Source organism: Sorex araneus, chromosome 2 (assembly GCF_027595985.1).
Source record: "Sorex araneus isolate mSorAra2 chromosome 2, mSorAra2.pri, whole genome shotgun sequence".
In the NCBI taxonomy this organism is placed as follows: Eukaryota; Metazoa; Chordata; class Mammalia; order Eulipotyphla; family Soricidae; genus Sorex; species Sorex araneus.
Window position 1 is genome coordinate 196,387,846 of NC_073303.1, and position 18,327 is coordinate 196,406,172.

Consider the following 18,327-nt stretch of genomic DNA (forward strand, 5'->3'; position numbering starts at 1 on the left):
CGGGCCCCTTTGGGGTCAACTCCCAGTTCTACTCCTGGTTCCGAGTGAGTGATCAGTCAGTTCTGATCACTCACAGTACAGTGCATATGTATATGCACTGTAGCACTTTTATCCCATTGTTCATTGCTCAAGCGGACACCACTAATGTCTCTATTGTGAGAATTGTTGTTACTGTTTTTGGCATATCGAATTCACCACGGGTAGCTTGCCAGGCTCTGCCTTGCTGCCAGGCTCTGTTATATATATATATATATATATATATATATATATATATATATATATACTCGCTTGCTTGCTCATCCTTCTTTTTTTTTTTTGCTCATCCTTCTTTTTTTTTTTTTTTTGCTTTTTGGGTCACACCCAGCAATGCTCAGGGGTCACTCCTGGCTTTGCACTCAGGAATTACTCCTGGCGGTGCTTGGGGGACCATATGGGATGCCGGGGATCGAACCCAGGTCGGCCGCGTGCAAGGCGAACGCCCTACCCGCTGTGCTATCGCTCCGGCCCCTGCTCATCCTTCTTAACGTTGCTATATTGGGGACTCTTTCAGTGTCAGGCCAATGAGGCCTATTGTTGTTATTGTTTTTGGCATATCGAATACACCACGGGTAGCTTGCCAGGCTCTGCCGTGCGGGCTGGGTACTCTCAATAGCTTGCCAGGCTCTCCGAGAGGGATGGAGGCTTTTAGGGCGGCCTCTAATCACCCTTACAAGTGTTCCCATGGTTCACACCATATTTGAACCCCATCAAATATGGTGCAGAAGTTATGGAAAATGGGTATTAAGTGTCATGTGGTGTGTTGCTTTGCGGCCGTGCAGTCCGGACAGTGGCCTGGAGCATGGCGGTGGCTGGGTAGTAGAGGTGGTGGATGTCAGCAGATGAGGTATTTATCTGGTGCCAGTAAGGTGTGTCATCTGGGTTTGATCCCTGGGGTGCTGGAGATTGGAGGAGGCAGACAGAGGATCTTGTTTCCAGGTCTCGTGAGCTTGGAGTCCAAGGTCAAAAAGTTCTGCTTTACCTGGTTCTGTGGGGCTTCATTCATGTGTGAGGTTCGGCCTGAGTGACCGGAAAGCAGCCTGGAGCATGGAGAAGGCTGGGTAGTGGAGAGCAAGGAGAGGTTGATAAAAATCTCAGGGGTGAACTAGACTGCCAAAACAAAGAAAGACTAAAATGACTGTCTGTACTTTCAACGCACGGTCACTGGCATCAGAAGCATCCGTCGAGGAACTGATGGTGCAAGCGCAGAAGATCAAGTACGACATCATTGGTCTGACCTAAATGAGAAGGCATTGATCACATCACGCCATTTTCGACACTGGAGAAGAACTGTTCCTTGGAACATGTGGCAATAGAGGTGTCGGTGGCATCGGCATCCTTGTCAACATGAACTTGGCCTTGAGCATCGATTAATTTGAATGCCTAACAACCTGAGTCAGACGATTACACTTGAATAGATGTGGCTCACTGTCAACAGTTTCTATCTTCGTCATCTACACACCAACATCCAACTACGATAAAGAAGAAATTGAGAAGTTCTACATGGAGCTGGAGAAGTTCTATAAAGAAGACCACAACTTCTACAAGATCATTTTCAGTGATTTTAATGCCAAGATAGGACCGAGAAGGTCGCCCAAAGAACTCCACATCAGGACCCATGGCCTAGAATGGAACAAACAGGGTGAGAGACTGAGTTCATCATGTCGACCAAGACCATCCATGGTAACTCACAGTTCCAGAAGGCCGAATCTAAATGTTGGATATGGGAGTCTCCCGGTGGACAGTTCCACAATGAAATTGACCACATCATATTCAATCGGTGGTTTTGCCTGATCGACGTCACAGTTGTCCCAAAATTCCAAACGGGATTGGACCACCGTCTCCTTCATGCAAAATTCTACTTCACAGAGCAGGGAGAAAGGGCTGCAAAGTTTAAGTTTAAGAAGAGAACTCCCGGGGCTGGAGCAATAGCACAGCGGGTAGGGCATTTGCCTTGCACGCGGCCGACCCGGGTTCGATTCCCAGCATCCCATATGGTCCCCTGAGCACCGCTAGGGGTGATTCCTGAGTGCAGAGCCAGGAGTAACCCCTGTGCGTCGCCGGGTGTGACCCAAAAAGCAAAAAAAAAAAAAAAAAAAGAAGAGAACTCCCAAAATGACCACCAACTGGGAGCTCTTTGGCACTATTGTGGCAACATGGGAAGATGCTGTCATTGACAACATCGAGTAGGAATACAGTCGACTGGTTCAGCACCTTCATGACTGTGCAAGGAATGCCGGGAGTGGAAAAGCCACAAACAGATGCCTGTCTTTGGAAACTCTCAACCTCATTCGCCAACATGGTTTGGCACGAGTCTCAGGCAACCACAAGCTAACATCCGAGCTCGCAAAGTGTGCAGAGAAGCGATAAAGGAAGACCTCAAAGAGAGAAGAGCAGTAGTGTTGGCCGTTGTGGCAGAAGCGGGAAAAGTATTCGCAACGCTCACCTGTCCTTCACCAACTACAAGACCAAGATAACTGCCCTCCAATGTCCTGATGGATCTATCACATCTTCCAGAAGGGCGATGGAGAGGATTATTCATGACTTCTACTCAGATCTCTTTGAAAGCCATGTCCACCTGCCCATATAACAAATTCCACAGGATGGATATGTCATTCCCAATGTCCTCCCTTCTGAAATCTGACATGCCATTTCATCAGTGAACACACATACAGCACCCGGTCCAGAAAAGGTCAGACCTGAACACCTGAAGAATCTGCCGCTAGTACTCATCAATACACTGGCTCGGCTCTTCACATGCTACCTGTCCGAATGCAAGGTTCCGCCCCTATGGAAAACTAGCAAGATCATTCTGTTGTACAAGAAGGGAGACATCTACGACATCAGCAACTATCGCCTAATCTGCCTGTTGTCTGTTGTCTATAAGTTGCTCATTTGAGTCATTCTGAATAGAATAGGCAGAACACTAGATGAAGGACAACCATGCAAGCAAGCTGGGTTCCGAAAAGGAAATAGCACGATCGACCATATCCACACAGTAACCAAGCTCATTGAAGTTTTGTGAGAATTCAAGATGCCGTTCTGTCTAACGTTCATTGATTTAAAGAAAGCCTTTGATTCTGTTGAGGCTGAAGCATTCATCGAAGCCCTAGCCAAACAGGGCGTTCAACTCAGTACATCAAGATCCTCTGTGAGCTGTATTACGGATTCACCACCAGGATCTCATCATTCTACAAGTAAATGCAATAAATGATCATTGACATAAAGAGAGCGGTTCGGCAGGGTGATACCATTTCACTGAAACTCTTCAGTGCCACCCTCGAGAATGTCATGTGACAACTGGAATGGGAAGAAATGGCAGTGAAGATAGGTGGTCGACAACTATACCACCTCTGCTTCACTGGTGACATCATTTTAATAACACCAAACATTAGCCAAGCGGCACAAATGTTGGCCAACTTCAAACGCGAGTCTAGAAAGGTTGGACTGCAGCTGAATCTCACCAAGACAGTGTTCATGAAAAATGAACTAGTCCCTGACGTTCCATTTGCTCTCAATAGAATGAACATCTCCAAATTCAGCATCTATGTGTACTTGGGTCAAGAACTCAACATGAGGAATGACTTGGCACCAGAACTGTGCAGGAGGAAGAGAGCAGCATTGAACGTCTTCAAGAGGGTCGAAGAAGTTGTTAAAAGGATGAAGAACCTCCGGCTCCAGGCACATCTTTTCAACTCCACTGTTCTTCCTGCACTAACATACACCTCAGAGACCTGGGATCTACCAAAACAGGACGAGAACGCTATTCGGGTGTCCCAAAGAGGAATCGAAAGAGCTATGCTTGGAATATCACATTTCACTCAAGTGAGAGAAGAAATCCGGAATTCCGACCTCTGTAGATGATCAAGAGTCAGGGACACTGTCTTGTTTGCCAAGGTGTCAAAAATCAGATGGGCACGTAATGCTATTTAGAGATGACGGCTGGACTAGAGCTGTTACTGACTGGATTCCATGGGACGTCAAAAGACCGTGTGGCCACCCACCTCCAAGATGGTCAGACTTCTTTGTCAAAACCCTGAATGAATGGTTTGAGGCTCTTTGTGTTCCTGGAGCGAACAGATACCACTGGGCTACACTAGCAGGCGACAGGGATGAATGAAGACCACTATAGCACTGTCGTCCCATTGTTCATTGATTTGCTTGAGTGGGCACCAGTGACGTCTCCATTGTAAGACTTGTAGCTACTGTTTTTGGCATATCAAATATGCCATGGGTAGCTTGCCAGGCTCTGCCATGCGAGTGGGATACTCTCGGTAGCTTGCTGGGCTCTCCGAGAGGGACGGAGGAATCAAACCTGGGTCGGCCGCATGCAAGGCAAATGCCCTCCCTGAAGTACTATTGCTCCAGCCTCCAAACGTTCATTATATATGGGCTGGAGTGATAGCACAGCAGGGAGGGCGTTTGCCTTGCATGCGGCTGACCTGGGTTTGATTCCTCTCTCCCTCTCGGAGAGCCCAGCAGGGCTGACCCAGGTTCAATTCCCAGCATCCCATGTGGTCCTTCCGAGCACCGCCAAGTCATGAAGAGCTGACTTGGCGATTCCTGAGTTCAGAGCCAGGAGGAACCCCTGAGCATCGCTGAGTGTGCCCCTGCTCCTAAACAAACAAACAAACAAACAAACAAACAAATACTGCCTGAAGTAGACGAGGCATTGAACATCTCTCTCTTTGGTTTTCAGTGCCCAAGAGCATCCTCACGGCGATCGACCCAGCCATTGCTAATCTAAAACCTTCTCTGAAGCAGAACGATGGTGACTATGGTAATTTCTATGGCTTCCTCCCGGCATTTCTCTGCTCATGAAGTGAGACAGCGCCTCTGGGCCCTGCCAGGTGCCGGGACTAGGACGAGCAGGGTGTCGGGGGCCAGAATGTTGGGTGTTGGAGCAATATGGGGTGCTGTGGCCAGAAAACCACTATAGCTGGGAAGGGTGGCCCCTGTTTTGCTTTGAAATGGAACTAGAAGAAATCCCCTGTCCATTTCCTTCTGAGCCCCCAAACAAACAAACAAACAGCAAATCACATCACGAAAGAGAGAGTTGGGGTCCTGGACTGGAGGGTGGGCTTGCTGGAAGGGCTGGATTCTCAGCAGGGCCCTGGGTGATGTCTCCACTAGGATGATGCCAAGAGGGGCATGTGTGCACGTTCTGGTTCTTGCGCCAAGTCTAGAATGGAATTCAGGTCCTTGAGGCTCCAGGTGCAAATCGAAAGGCTCTCAGCATCTGTGTGGGAAGCTGACTTTGGGGGGGAGGGGCATTTTGTTTTCTATCACATGTGACATGTGACATGCATAGTATGGCCTGGAGCCCAGGATGGCATTAAGAAATAGAAAAAAAAAAACTTAAGAATTTTTCTTTTTTAAAGAAAGAAAAAAAAATCACCTTTCCTAGGGGCCAGAGAGAAAGCACAGCAGGTAGGGCACTTCCTTGCGTGTGGCTGACCCAGGTTCAATCCCTGTCACCCTGTGTGGAGACCATCCGAGCCCTGACAGGAGTAATCTCTGAATGCAGAGCCAGGAGTAAGCCCTGAGCTCCACTGGGTGTGGCCTCCAAATCAAGAAATTAAAAATTGGGGGGTGGGGGATACTGAAGTAATAGCACAGCAGGTAGGGCGTTTGCCTTGCACACGGCCAACCCGAGTTCAATTCCCAACATTCCATATGGTCTCCTGAGCACCGCCAAGAATAATTCCTGACTGCATGAGTTAGGAGTAACCCCTGTGCATTGCCAGGTATGACCCAAAAAGCCAAAAAAAAGGTAATTAATTAAGAAAAAATTTTTTTAAAAGCTGGGGACTGGAGCGATAGTACAGCAGGTAAGAAGTTTGCCTTGCATGCAGCTGACCTGGGTTCAATTTCCAGCATTTCATATGGTCCCCTGAGCACCGTCAGGAGTAATTCCTGAGTGCAGAGCCAGGAGTAACCCCTGTGCATCGCCGGGTGTGACCCAAAAAAGCAAAACAAAGAAACAAAACAAAACAAAACAAACAAAAATGTTTTAAAAGAGGAGAAATCACCCTTCACTTCGAAGCTCAGGGTAATGCTCTAGGCTCTAGAGCACCCCACAGACTGGCCCCCACAGTCTGCATCCCAGCCCTGTTGGACCATCCCAGGGGTCACCCCCAGCTGCCACACAGTTGCAATAAAGCACATCTGTTCCATATTTTACTGCCTTGGGCCCCAGAGCACTGCCCGGCAGAGTCGAGTCTCATCTTCTCCTATCACACCACTCCCTGGCTCCACACATGCTGTCAGGAGGCTGGATGGACGCCTCACCTTTTGGGGTGGGGGGAAGAAACTCAGTCCGGGCCAGAGAGATAGTGCAGTGGCCAACCTGCTTTCACCCCCGGCACCACATGGGCCCCCGAGAAGAGTTGGGAAAAGCCCCCGAGCACCACCAAATGCACTCCCTTCTCAGTGGCCCTTCTCAGTGGCGTGCAACAGATCTCCAAAAGCTGGAGTCTGCCCATTTTCAAACGTCTAGATCCCTTTTGGCACTTGAGCACCTCAAGGATCACTTCCTAAATGTCCTTCCGGGTGCAGGGAAAGGCCCCTTGGTCTGGTCTCCATGACCTTCTGTTGCCAGTGTCCATTCTGGGTGAGGAGCATGCAGCGTCCTTCAAAGGGCTGGGGGTCACTGGTCTTGATTTTATTTATATTTGTTGTGAAACAGGAATAAACTCAGACCCCAGCGGAACGAGGGTGTTGAGGAAGGACGGTGCCCTGGTGAGCAGCTCGCTGGCGGCCTTCGCTTACATTAGAGGTAGGTGGGGGAGGGAGCGCTGAAGTATTTTGAGGGACTAGCTGTGTCTTGTGTGTGTGTGTCTGTATGGGGTTTCCTTTCCTTTTTTAAAATTTGGTTGAAGTTTTGATATTTACAGTACTGTTAGTGATGGTTTTCCAGGCTCATAATCCCAACACCACACCCCTCGCCAGTGTGCCCACCTCCCAAGGACCCCAACATTCCTTCCCCCACTAACTCAATGGTGTAATCAGATCTTCTGTGTTGACTTTGGCCCTTTCTTGATACCTTGTTGTGTAATTTTAGGTCCCACATATGAGAGAGTATTCTGTGTCTGTCCCTTTCCTTCTGACTGACTTCACTCATCATGATACACTCAAATTCCATCTATGCTCTGGTAAAGTGAATGATATTTGTTCTTTTTTAGGGCTGCATAGTATTCCCCAAATCTCAGGACATTATTGTTTGTTTGTTTGTTTGTTTTGTTTGGGGGGCATCTGTTTGTTTGTTTTGTTTGGAAGTCCGGTTGTGCTCAGGACTTACTCCTGGCTCTGTGCTCAGGAATCACTCCTGGCGGGGCTCATCTAGGATGCCAGGGACCGAACCCACCAGCTGCATGGAAGGCAAGTGTCCTACCCACTGTTCTATTGCTTCAGCCCCCCAAAACGTTACATTGAAAGGATCTGTGAATAGATCCGTTCACCACAGCGCTTAGTACCTTAGCCAAGATGTGGAAACAACCCAGATGCCCAAGTATGGATGAATGCCTACATCTTGTTAACAAGCTGACTGTTTAATCACCACACAGGCTTTTAAGGACGCCTTGACATTGGAGATGGCAGCCCAGGCCTTCTCAGCTCCAGAAACACAGAGGCCTCGCCTCAGGGATTGTTCTTTCTGGGGCCACCCACCCGCCAGAGAGTCTCACTCAGGGACACACACAGGCAGGAAGCAAACACAGGGAGTCACGGATCAATGAATTCTTGTGTTGGCGGAAAGAAAACGGAGCCAAAACAATCACTTGGTAACTCAGACAGGTCGTGCCCAGTCCAGGTAGGGTCCCTGAGTCACCGCGTTGTTCCCGGTTGCCAAGGTTTCCCTGTAGGAACATCTCTGCCGCCTGCCTGTAGGAGCAGGGTCAGGGCTGTGTCACTGAGGGAGGGTTCCTGCCATCTCTCCTCACCGCCCTCCGGGCCCCCTGAGGAAAGTTCTGGAATGTCGCTTCTGCAAGTCGCAGCAATGTCAGTACAGGGAGATGAGCCCTCCGAGGAGGCCTTTGGTGACAAGTGCGTGAGTCTCATAGGTCATGCCCCTGCCTAGTCAGGCCTGCTGGTGCTAGGACCCTCCTCAGAGGAAAAGGAAGGCCTGTAGCAAAGGTTCAGCCCAGGACTCTCCTGAGGAGAAGGCAGGTCTGAGGGAAAGGCTCAGCCTAGGGCCCTTACACAGAGAAGGCAGGTCTGAGGAAACAGCTCAGCCTAGGGCCTCCTGAGAAGGCAGACCTGAGGGACTAGCTCTGTGGGTTCTCCTCAGGGCAGAAGGCAGGCCTGAAGGAACAGCTCAGCCCAGGGCCCTCCTCAGAGAAGGCAGGCCTGAAGGAACAGCTCAGCCCAGGGCCCTCCTCAGAGAAGGCAGGCCTGAAGGAATGGCTGAGCTCTGGGCCCTCCTCAGAGGAAAAGGCAGGCCCTGAGGGAACGACTTAGCTCCAGAGTACAATGGCACTCAGACCTGCTGACATCAGCGTTCCTCACAAGGCTCTTGGTTTCCTCTCAAATTTTCCCTGTTCTGGAACCTGAAGGTTTCCGTTTCTAGCTTTCGTGCTGATTGCCAGCGCAGAGCAGCCCTGTGGCCCCTCACACACTAGACTTCACCTCTTCACCAAGTCTCCAGGGACCCCTGGGAGGACTCAGAAAGCCCTTCACATGGAATAACAGTTGGAGAGGGCACCTGGTCTGTGGCCTCTTGGCAACCATGTGGGTCTCCTCAAAGTGCCAAATTGTGGTGGCCGTCAGGGAGGCCGATGCCCCAACACAGGTCTCTTACGTTCTAGAGGCTACAAGGGTGAGGACGAGGCACGAGGAGGCCTGTCCCCTGCTACGGACCAGCTCCTCCTCCCGCTGTCCTCATGTGACAGACAGACAGACCCCCAGACATGGTCACCAAGAGACGGACAAAGAGGCAAAGTCAGGGGCCCCGAGCACTCGCACAGGAGGGGAGGCGTTTGTCTCGCATGTGGCTATGGCAGCGTGAGGCAGCTTTGAGTTCCCCGTTCCTCCCGGGTCCCCTTAAAGACTGCTGTGAGTCACACAACTCGGAGCCAGGAATAGCCCCAATGGGGGGCAGGGGCTTGTGTGTGGGGTGTGGGGTGCCTAACCCACAACCCTCAGAGAAATAAAGTCAGGAAAGAGAGAGGGCTTTTTGAAAGGGGGGCACACCCAGAGGTGTGCTCAGCGCTCACTCCTGTCAGGCTTGGGTGACCTTATGGGGTGCCCGGGATCAAATCCAGGTCGGCCATGAGCAAGGCAAATCCCCTGCCCACTGTACTGTCGCTCCACCCCAAGCTCTGGTTTTGTTTGTTTGTTTGGGGACCACACCTGGTGGCACTTAGGCCTACTCCTGGCTCTGTGCTCAGGGCTCATTCCTGGTGGGCTTGGGACTATTGGGGTGCTGGGGGTCGAACCTGGGTAGTCTATGTGTAAGGCCAACACCCTCCCCACGGTACTGGTAGCTTTGGCCCTGGCATTCTTCCAGGGGCACTAACCCCAGAGGAACAGGGCCCCACCCCGGGACCCTGGTCCCCCTGAGTCACCTCCGGGAAGTCCCTGTTTCCAGAGACAAGCGGGCTGGGTGGGAAGATTTCCACACACAGATTGGGGTGGGGGGGCTCAACTCAGTTCAACACACCTGAGGGGCCCCCAGGCCCCCTCCTGGCCCCTCTCTGCACACAGGCAGGCCCAGGGCGTGTGGCCAACCTGGGTTCAATTCCTGGCACCCCATAAGGTTCCCCAGAAGGCTCCCCAAGCCTCACCAGGCGTGCTCCCTGAGCACAGAGCCAGGAGTAAGCCCAGAGCACTGCTGGGTCTGGCCCCAAAAACACAATAAAAGAAAAAAAAAGTTTGAAATGAGAGAAATGGAGAAGTGTGTGTGTGAAAGGGTGTCATTGTTCGTGTGTGTGTGTGTGTGTGTTGAATGTATGTGGTGTGGACGGTGTATGTGATATGGCACACAGTGCCATGTGTGTTTCTGAACCTGAGCTCTGTGTGAATTGTGTGTGGTGTGGAGTGTGTGTGTATAATATGATCTGGGCACTGATGGGAGTACGAGGTGTGTGTGTGTGTGTGTGTGTGTGTGTGTGTCTGTGTCTGTGTGTCTGTGTAATATGATATTGGCATTGATGGGCATGGTGTGTGTGTGTGTGTGTGTGTGTGTGTGTGTGTGTGTGTGTGTGTAATATGATCTGGGCATTGATGGGTGTCGATCCTTCAGGCTTGTAAGGGATGGAGCGAGCTGTTCCTTCAGGCTGGCACCACCAGGGGTCACTCCTGAGCACAGAGCAAGAATACCTGAGTCCAGAAGGGGAGGGAGGGAGGGAGGGAGGGAGGGAGGGAGGGAGGGAGGGAGAGAGGAAGAGAGAGAAGGGGAGAGGGAAGAAGGCAGGAAGGAAGGCAGGAAGGCAGGAAGGAAGGAAGGAAGGAAGGAAGGAAGGAAGGAAGGAAGGAAGGAAGGAAGGAAGGAAGGAAGGAAGGAAGGAAGGAAAGAAGGAAGGAAGGAAGGAAAGAAGGAAGGAAGGAAGGGAGGGAGGAAGGGAAGAAGGAAGGGAGGGAGGGAGGAAGGGAGGGAGGGAGGGAGGAAGTAAGGGAGGGGGGGGAAGACAGAAGGGAGGGAGGAAGAAAGGGGTGAAAAGGAAGAAGAGTTTCTGTTGGGGGCAGATTCTCCCTGGCCCGGGCTCCCTAGAAGTCTGAGGGGAGAGGCGGGAGGAGCACTGGGCGTGGGGTCCTTCCTGATAAAACTGGCTACCCTGGACCCTCCTGGCTGGAGTCAGCGACAGAGGAACAGATTGGGTCTCCTCCCCAGGACTCTGCCACAGCTTCTACTCTTCGGGGAGTCAGGAGCTGGCCACCCCTACCTGCCCCGGAGAACACAAGGGGCTAGAGAGGACCGTGGCGGGGAGGGCCGTGGCGGGGGGCGGGCGGGAAGGGTAACCAGGAGAGACAGGCCATAGGGCGGGGCCCTTCCACGCAGAGCACCCAGCAGGGGCAGGGGGTGAGGAGAAAGGTCCACTCCCAGCGCTGCAAGCCTCTGGCTGTTTTGTGCGTTTTGGCTTGATGGCAGAAGCCCAGAGGCCGCCCCTGCCCGCCCCGGCCAGCCCCCACTGAGACACCCCGGCACAAACAGCCTTCCCCTGTCTCCATGCGGGCAGCTCAACACGGCGCCCTGTCCTCCCATATCTGGGCGCTGGGAAGGACCCTCTCAGCAGCGCTGACCACCACTGGCGGCCAGTAGGGGTGGAGCCGGTGTCTAAGGAGACAGTGAGTGAGGCCATGGCCCCAGACCCGTGTGTATGCACCCGGGGCCCCCAGCCATGGTGATGCTGAGGTTTCTAGAAATAATCTGCCCTGCTTCTAGAAGGTCCGTTGGACAGGTCCTAGTGGCTAGGTCCCTGACGCCAGTGAAATTCGACAGCCGCGGGGCGTCAAAACACAGAGCTGGCAGGATAGAGGCACCAGGGGAGACCTGAATCTCTCTCATCCGTGTGGCATTGCTCGGAGGCAAGAGCCATTGGGTTGAGAGGTCATGGGCCAGAACAAACACACAGCTCACAGCTTGGCATCTGGGTTGGTTTACTAATCCCCGCAATGCTGGTCCTGCCACCGGCTTCCTCAGCACTGATGTCACAGTGAGCTTCTGTAGCAGAGTCTGCAAACTCTGGCCCAGGAGCCAGGTGTGTAAATAAAGTTTTATTAGAACATGCAATAGCACAGAGGGTAGGGCGTTTGCCCTGCACGTGGCCGACCAAGGTTCGATTCCCAGCATCCCATATGGTCCCCTGAGCACCACCAGGGGTAATTCCTGAGTGCAGAGCCAGGAGTACCCCTGTGTATCACCAGGTGTGACCCAAAAAGCAAAATAAATAAATTAATTAATTAATTAATTAATTAAATTAAAAAAAGAACATGCATAGCCTCTGGATGAGAGTCTGCAAACTCTGGGCCAGGAGTCAAGTTTGTAAATAAAGTTTTATTAGAACAAATCTTCTGTAGCAGACTCTGCAAACTCATACTGTGAGCTAATTTTTAAAATAGACTATTTCTCCAACATAGTCTCACATGTATGACTGTGGCTGATTTTGGATACTAGGGGAAGAGCTATGTAGTGGCATGACTCACCATACAGCCCATGTAACCAAAAACATTTACTGTCTGGTCCTTCACCAGAAATATCTACCTCCTGATCTATGAGGGGGAGAGCTGGATTCTCAGTTCCGGGATTGGGAGTCTTGACATTTTATGTGGTCCCCATGTTTTCATGGGGAGCATAATATATATATATTTTTGCACCAGGGTATGTCATGATTATGAATGCACTGTAGCACTGTCGTCCCGTTGCTCATTGATTTCTTCAAGCAGACACCAGTAACGTCTCCATTGTGAGACTTGTTGTTACTGTTTTTGGCATATTGAATATGCCATGAGGAGCTTGCCAGGCTCTGCCGTGAGAGCGAGGTACTCTCAGTAGTTGGCCGGGCTCTCCGAGAGGGATGGAGAAATCGAACCCGGGTCGGCCGCGTGCAAGGCAAACGCCCTACCCGCTGTGCTGTTGCTCCAGCCCATGATTAAGAATGTAGAGAGAATTTCAGTCAGAGAGATAATACAGCAGGTAGGGGGCTTGCCTCGCAGGAGGCCGACGTGGGCTTAATCCCTGGCATCTGCTATGGTCCTTTGAGCCTTGTCAGGAATGGTCCTTGAGTACAGAGCTGAGAGTAAGCCCCAAGCACCACTAAGTGTGGCCCCCAAACAGAAATAAACAAATGAAAAAAATATAAAAGTATCTAGACCATGGTGTACAGTAGAAATTAACATGTTTGTTCCCGTTACATTACATAAACATTTGGGTGTAGGAACTTTCATTAATCTACCAACTTTTTTTTTTTTTTGCTTTTTGGGTCACACCTGGTGATGCACAGGGGTTGGGGTTACTCCTGGCTCTGCACTCAGGAATTACTCCTGGTGGTGCTCAGGGTACCATATAGGATGCTGGGGATAGAACCCGGGTCAGTTGCATGCAAGGCAAATGCCCTACCTGCTGTACTATCACTCCAGCCCCCTAATTTACTAACTTTTACTGGCCTGTTTTTAATATGAAAAAGTTAAGTTTGGCTAGTATCCACTCTATTAGTACTCACATTCATATCTCTATAATATTTATATCTCAATTCATCTTTCATTTGCTAATAACCGGAGCCATGTTTATTGAGCATTTACTATGCATCGGTGAACACTCTGGAACCACACTGGAGTTAACTCATTAGTTCCTAACAGTTCTGTACCTTGGAGCAGGAGAGATAGTACAGTGGGTGGGGCACTTGCCTTGCACGTGGCCACCCCGGGTTCAATCCCCAGCACCACATATGGTGCCCTGGGCCCAGCCAGAAGTTAGTCCTGAGCACAGAGTCAGGAGTGAGCTATGAGCACCACCGAGTGTGACCCAAAGCACAAACAAAAGAAATTCTGTACCTGGAGGGCACCATACCCCTTAGCCCTGTCTACCAGATGGGGGAAAACAAAGGCTCAGAGAGGCTGGGCAACTTGCCTCAGTCACACAGCTCATGAGTGGCAGATGTGGAGTTTGAACATTGCTGAATCCCTCTCGGTGTGTTCTCACAAACTCAGATGTATAATCATACTCGATGCTCTGAGCAGCTTTTATTTTTTCATTCATGGGGTTATAGGATTACTCTTTTATTTTTGCTTTTTGGGTCACACCCAGCGATGTTCAGGGGTTACTCCTGGCTCTGCACTCTGGAATTACTCCTGGTGGTGCTCAGGGGACCATATAGGATGCCAGGGATCGAACCCAGGTTGGCCGCGTGCAAGGCAAATGCCCTACCCACTGTGCTATCGCTCCGGCCCCATTATTATATATATATATATTTAGTAATATATATTTACCATATTTATAGCTTTTTTTTTTTGGCTTTTTAGGTCACACTCAGCAATGCTCAGGGATAATTCCTGGCTCTGTACTCAGGAATTACTCCTGGCAGTGCTCAGTGGCCCATATGGGATGCCAGGAATCAAACCCGGGTCAGCCCCGTGCAAGGCAAATGCCCTACCCACTGTACTATCTCTCCGTCCCCCCCTTTTTTTTTTATTAAATCACTGTGAGATACAGTTACAAAGCTTTCATGTTTGAGTTTCAGTCATACAATGATTGAACACCATCCCTCCACCAGTGCACATTCCCTAACAATGTCCCCAGTATCTCCACCCATTCCACCCCTCCCCCTATGTCTATGACAGACAATTTCCCCCATACTCTCTCTCTATTTTTGGGCATTATGGTTTGCAACACAGATACTGAGAGGCCATCACATTTGGTCCTTTATCTATTTTCAGCACACATCTCCCATCCCAAATGATTCTTCCAACCATCATTGTCTTAGTGATCCCTTCTCTATCCCAGCTGCCTTCTCCTCCAGCTCATGAGACAGGCTTCCAACTATGGGGCAATATTCCTGGCCCTTGTGTCTACTGTCCTTGGGTGTCAGTCTCCTATTATGTTATTTTATATTCCACAGATGAATGCAGTCCTTCTATGTCTGCCCCTCTCTTTCTGACTCATTCCACTTATCATGATACTCTCCATGACCATCCACTTCTAAGCAAATTTCATGACTTCATCATTTCTACAGCTGCATACTATCCCACTGTGCAGATATATAAAGTTTCTTTAACTATTTGTCTGTTCTTGGGCACTTGGGTCATATGGAAGCTCAATCTCTAGTTTGTTGAGGAATGTCCATATTGTTTTCCAAGAAGGCTGGACCAGTCGGCATTCCCACTAACAGTGAAAGAGCATCCCTTTCCCCTCACATCTGCACCAGCACTGATTGTTCTTTTTGATGTGTCCCTGTCTCTGTGGTGTGCGATGATATCTCATTGTTGTTTTGATTTGCATCTCCCTGATGATTAGTAACGTGGAGCATTTTTTCATGTGCCTTTTGGCCACTCGCATATGTCTATTTTTCAGCAAATCCAGCTCCCTTTTCTGAGCATTTCTTAGCATCTTTATAGCATCTTTTATGTTTTCATCCATGGGGTTATAGGAGCAGTCAGGTGTGGGGGTCTCAGCGGCCCACGCTGCCTTCCCCAGCGTCTGTACTGGTGGGACCCGGGGCGGGCTGACTCAGCGTCTGACTCTCCCTCCTCCCCGCACAGCCCACCCGGAGAGAGCGGCCCTGCTGTTCGTGTCCAGCGTCTGCGTGGGCCTGGCGCTCACGCTGTGCGCCTTGGTCATGCGTGTGTCCTGCGCCCGGGACCTCCGAGAGCTGCAGCTGGCCCAGGAGCGCCTGGTCCCGGGAAGTGACCGGGTGGAGGAGGACAGCGACGACGACCAGGAGGAGGAGGGGGAGGAGCACTCCTCGGACTCGGATATTCAGGGGCAGCTGTCGGGCTTCAGCAGGACTTCCTACCCCGGCTACACGTCCATCGAGGCCGCGGAGCTGGCGGAAAGGATTGAGCGGCGGGAACAAATCATCCAGGAAATCTGGCTGAACAGCGGCTTGGACACGTCACTCCCGAGGAACATGGGGCAGTTTTACTGAAAACCACCCACCCTTGGAAGATGGGAGGGTCTCCGCCACACACCCCCCGCCCAACCTTGCTTCACTTGTACCTTCTATGAAGGAGAATCGTGAAGGCCGAGAGCTCCGAGGGGCACGTTGGAAACCGTTTACGGCGCCTCTCAAAATAAATGCAGAGAGGGGACAGCGCCGTTGTCTGTGTTTATTTAAATTCCTGTCTGGGGGTGACCATACTCAGAGCGGCTGGGGTGGACCTGGCTATGCCTCCGAGTATCAAGTCTTTACAGATCAAGTGTTACAGATCAAGTGTTACAAATCAAGTGTTATAAATCCTTGCCACTGCAGGGCTGTCACTAGCACCTCGGCTGTGCAAGAAGCTCTCTCCCTCCCTCCAGGAAACAAAAAGGATGCTCTCTTCAGAGCAAGAAGTCTGAGCTCCTGCCCCGGGTGGTGGAGGTTTTGGAGGGTTTGGTTTTGGGGCCACATCTGGTGGCGCTCAGGGCTTACTCCCGGCTCTGCACTCAGGGGTCCCTCCTGGCAGTGTTAAGGGACCCATAGGGTGGCGGGGCAGGGATCAAATCTGGGTCAGCCGTGTGCAAGGGAAGTACCCGTCCTCGGAGCTATCCATCTCTTTGGCACTGGGGATAGACTTTCTAAAGTTTTTTTATTTTTTGCTGTTTGGGTCACACCTGGTAATGCACAGGGGTTACTCCTGACTCTGCACTTAGGAATTACTCCTGGCGGTCCTTGGGGGAAGGCGGACATCCATATGGGATGCTGGAAATGGAACCCGGGTTGGCCATGTGCAAGGCAAGTGCCCTACCTGCTGTGCTATTGCTCCAGCCCCCTGGGGATAGATTTTTTTTTTCTTTTTGGGTCACACCTGGTGATGCACAGGGGTTACTCCTGGCTCTGAACTTAGGAATTACTCCCGGCGGTGCTGGGGGACCATATGGGATGCTGGGAATCGAACCCACGTCGGCCGCGTGCAAGGCAAATGCCCTACCCTCGGTGCTATCACTCTGCCCACCCCCCTCTGGGATAGATTTTAATTGCTCACTTTATTTCTTCAGAGCGGGGTTTGATGATTTTTCTCTTTTTATTGGGGGTGGGGTTAGGGGTGGCGTCGGGCCACACCCTCAGGGGCTGTTTCTGCCTCTGTATTAGATCTGCTTTTTAAATGATGCACTGCTTTGTTCGGGGATGTTTAAGAATATGAAGTCCTTAAACAAATCTCCAGGGTTCAGGAGTAACCCTGATGGTTCTCGGCGGACCCTATGCAATGCTGGGGGTTCAGACCAGGGTCCACCAGCGTAAGGCCGCACCGTCCTTCCTGAACTTTCTCTCAGGCCCTTACTGTTCTTTTCCTTTTTTATTTATTTATTTATTTATTTATTTATTTTTGGCTATTTGCGTTGCACTCAGGAATTACTCCTGGCGGTGCTCAGGGACCATATGGGATGTTGTGTGTGTGTTGTGGGGGGGTGGGAATCAAAGCAAACACTCTCCCCACTGTCCTATCACTCGGGCCCCCTTATTTTCTCCAAGGGCCAGAAAATAAATTATTTTGGCCTTCTTGGTGCAAGAGAGAATGCATGGGGGCAAGGCTCATACCGCAACCCCCCCCCCCCACACACACACACTCCTCCCCCCTTCACCAGCAGCTCAGGCCAGTTTATGTCAGTTCTCTTCCCCTTAGAGTCTCCTCAACTTCCCAGGGGGACAGAAAAAGGGTTAAGCTGCAAAAAGCTTTAGTTCTGTTTTGTTTGGGGGCCACACCCGACTGGCTCTGAGCTTACTCCTGGCTCTGCACTCAGGGGTCACTCCTGGTGGGGGGACCCTGTGCAGCGCTGAGGACCGAACCCAACCAGGGCAGCAGCAGGGACCCAGGCGACTCCCGCTGGGCTCTTCCTGGGGCCCTCCAAGAAGCTACATTGTAGCTGAGCGCACAGCAGGCCCCGCCCCTCGCCTCTGCTTTCGGATTTCGGATTTTGCTGTCTTCTAAGCGCAGAGAATCCTTCCCACCCCCCTGAGCACGGTGCTCCAGTGGCCTCCGGTGCTAATTTGCAGCGGCCCCTCCTTGGGCTGCAGGTAACTCAGACACCATCCACCTGGGCCCGAGCAGGAGCGCCCTGCCTGGGGCGTTTGCCTTGCTCGCCGCCCACCCAGGTTTGGATCCCGGGCAGCCCATCCCATCCTCCGAGCCCGCCAGGAGTGCTCCCTGAGCACAGAGCCAGCAGCAAGCACAGTGGGGCGTGGTCCCCCAAACAGCAAACAGCGAAACATCAGCCCTCCAGCTCCCGGGGCTGCAGAGACCAGAGCGGGACTAAAGGATGTCACTTTCCCAGCGGGGGCCAGCGCTGTGCCCACATTCAGCCCAGGGTGAATTCCACCAGGACCTTCCTCTTCTCCCTCTCCCTCCCGGCCCCCACCCTCATGCACAGCCCCTCCCCCGCCAGGACCCCACCCCACCCCACCCCAGGAAGCTGCCCAGGACCCATCTGCCAAGGCCACGGTCCTTCTCGGGCCGGTGCAAACGCCAAACACGGTGCGCTGTGCTCGCGGAGCGCCAGAGAATGCCGCATTGTTCTGAGGAGGAACTGGGGGTGTGTGAGGCCAAGGCCCGGGCACCTTGCCCAGGAGGTGGGGGCGAGCATTGCTGAGACGGGCACGCCCCGGGAGGGCGCTCCTGGGGGCGGGCGGCGTGGCGGGGGTGGGCTCTCCCCAGGAGACC

The 18,327-nt window shown here is 51.7% G+C and overlaps 1 protein-coding gene across 6 annotated transcripts in view; it reads left to right on the forward strand.

Annotated features, from left to right (window-relative positions):
* Positions 1–15,770, forward strand: part of EVA1C (eva-1 homolog C) — a 95,225-nt gene extending 79,455 nt beyond the window's left edge. For 4 of the 6 annotated variants that reach the window (XM_055129505.1, XM_055129507.1, XM_004620346.2 and 1 more), the window contains 3 exons: positions 4,736–4,816; positions 6,725–6,814; positions 15,229–15,770. In XM_055129505.1, coding sequence (XP_054985480.1) covers positions 4,736–4,816; positions 6,725–6,814; positions 15,229–15,614 — 557 coding nt within the window. In that variant the 3' untranslated portion in view covers positions 15,615–15,770. The remainder of the gene's footprint in view (positions 1–4,735; positions 4,817–6,724; positions 6,815–15,228) is intronic. The other 2 variants (XM_055129506.1, XM_055129508.1) reach the window with 2 other exon arrangements.
* Positions 15,771–18,327: the final 2,557 nt, after the last annotated feature.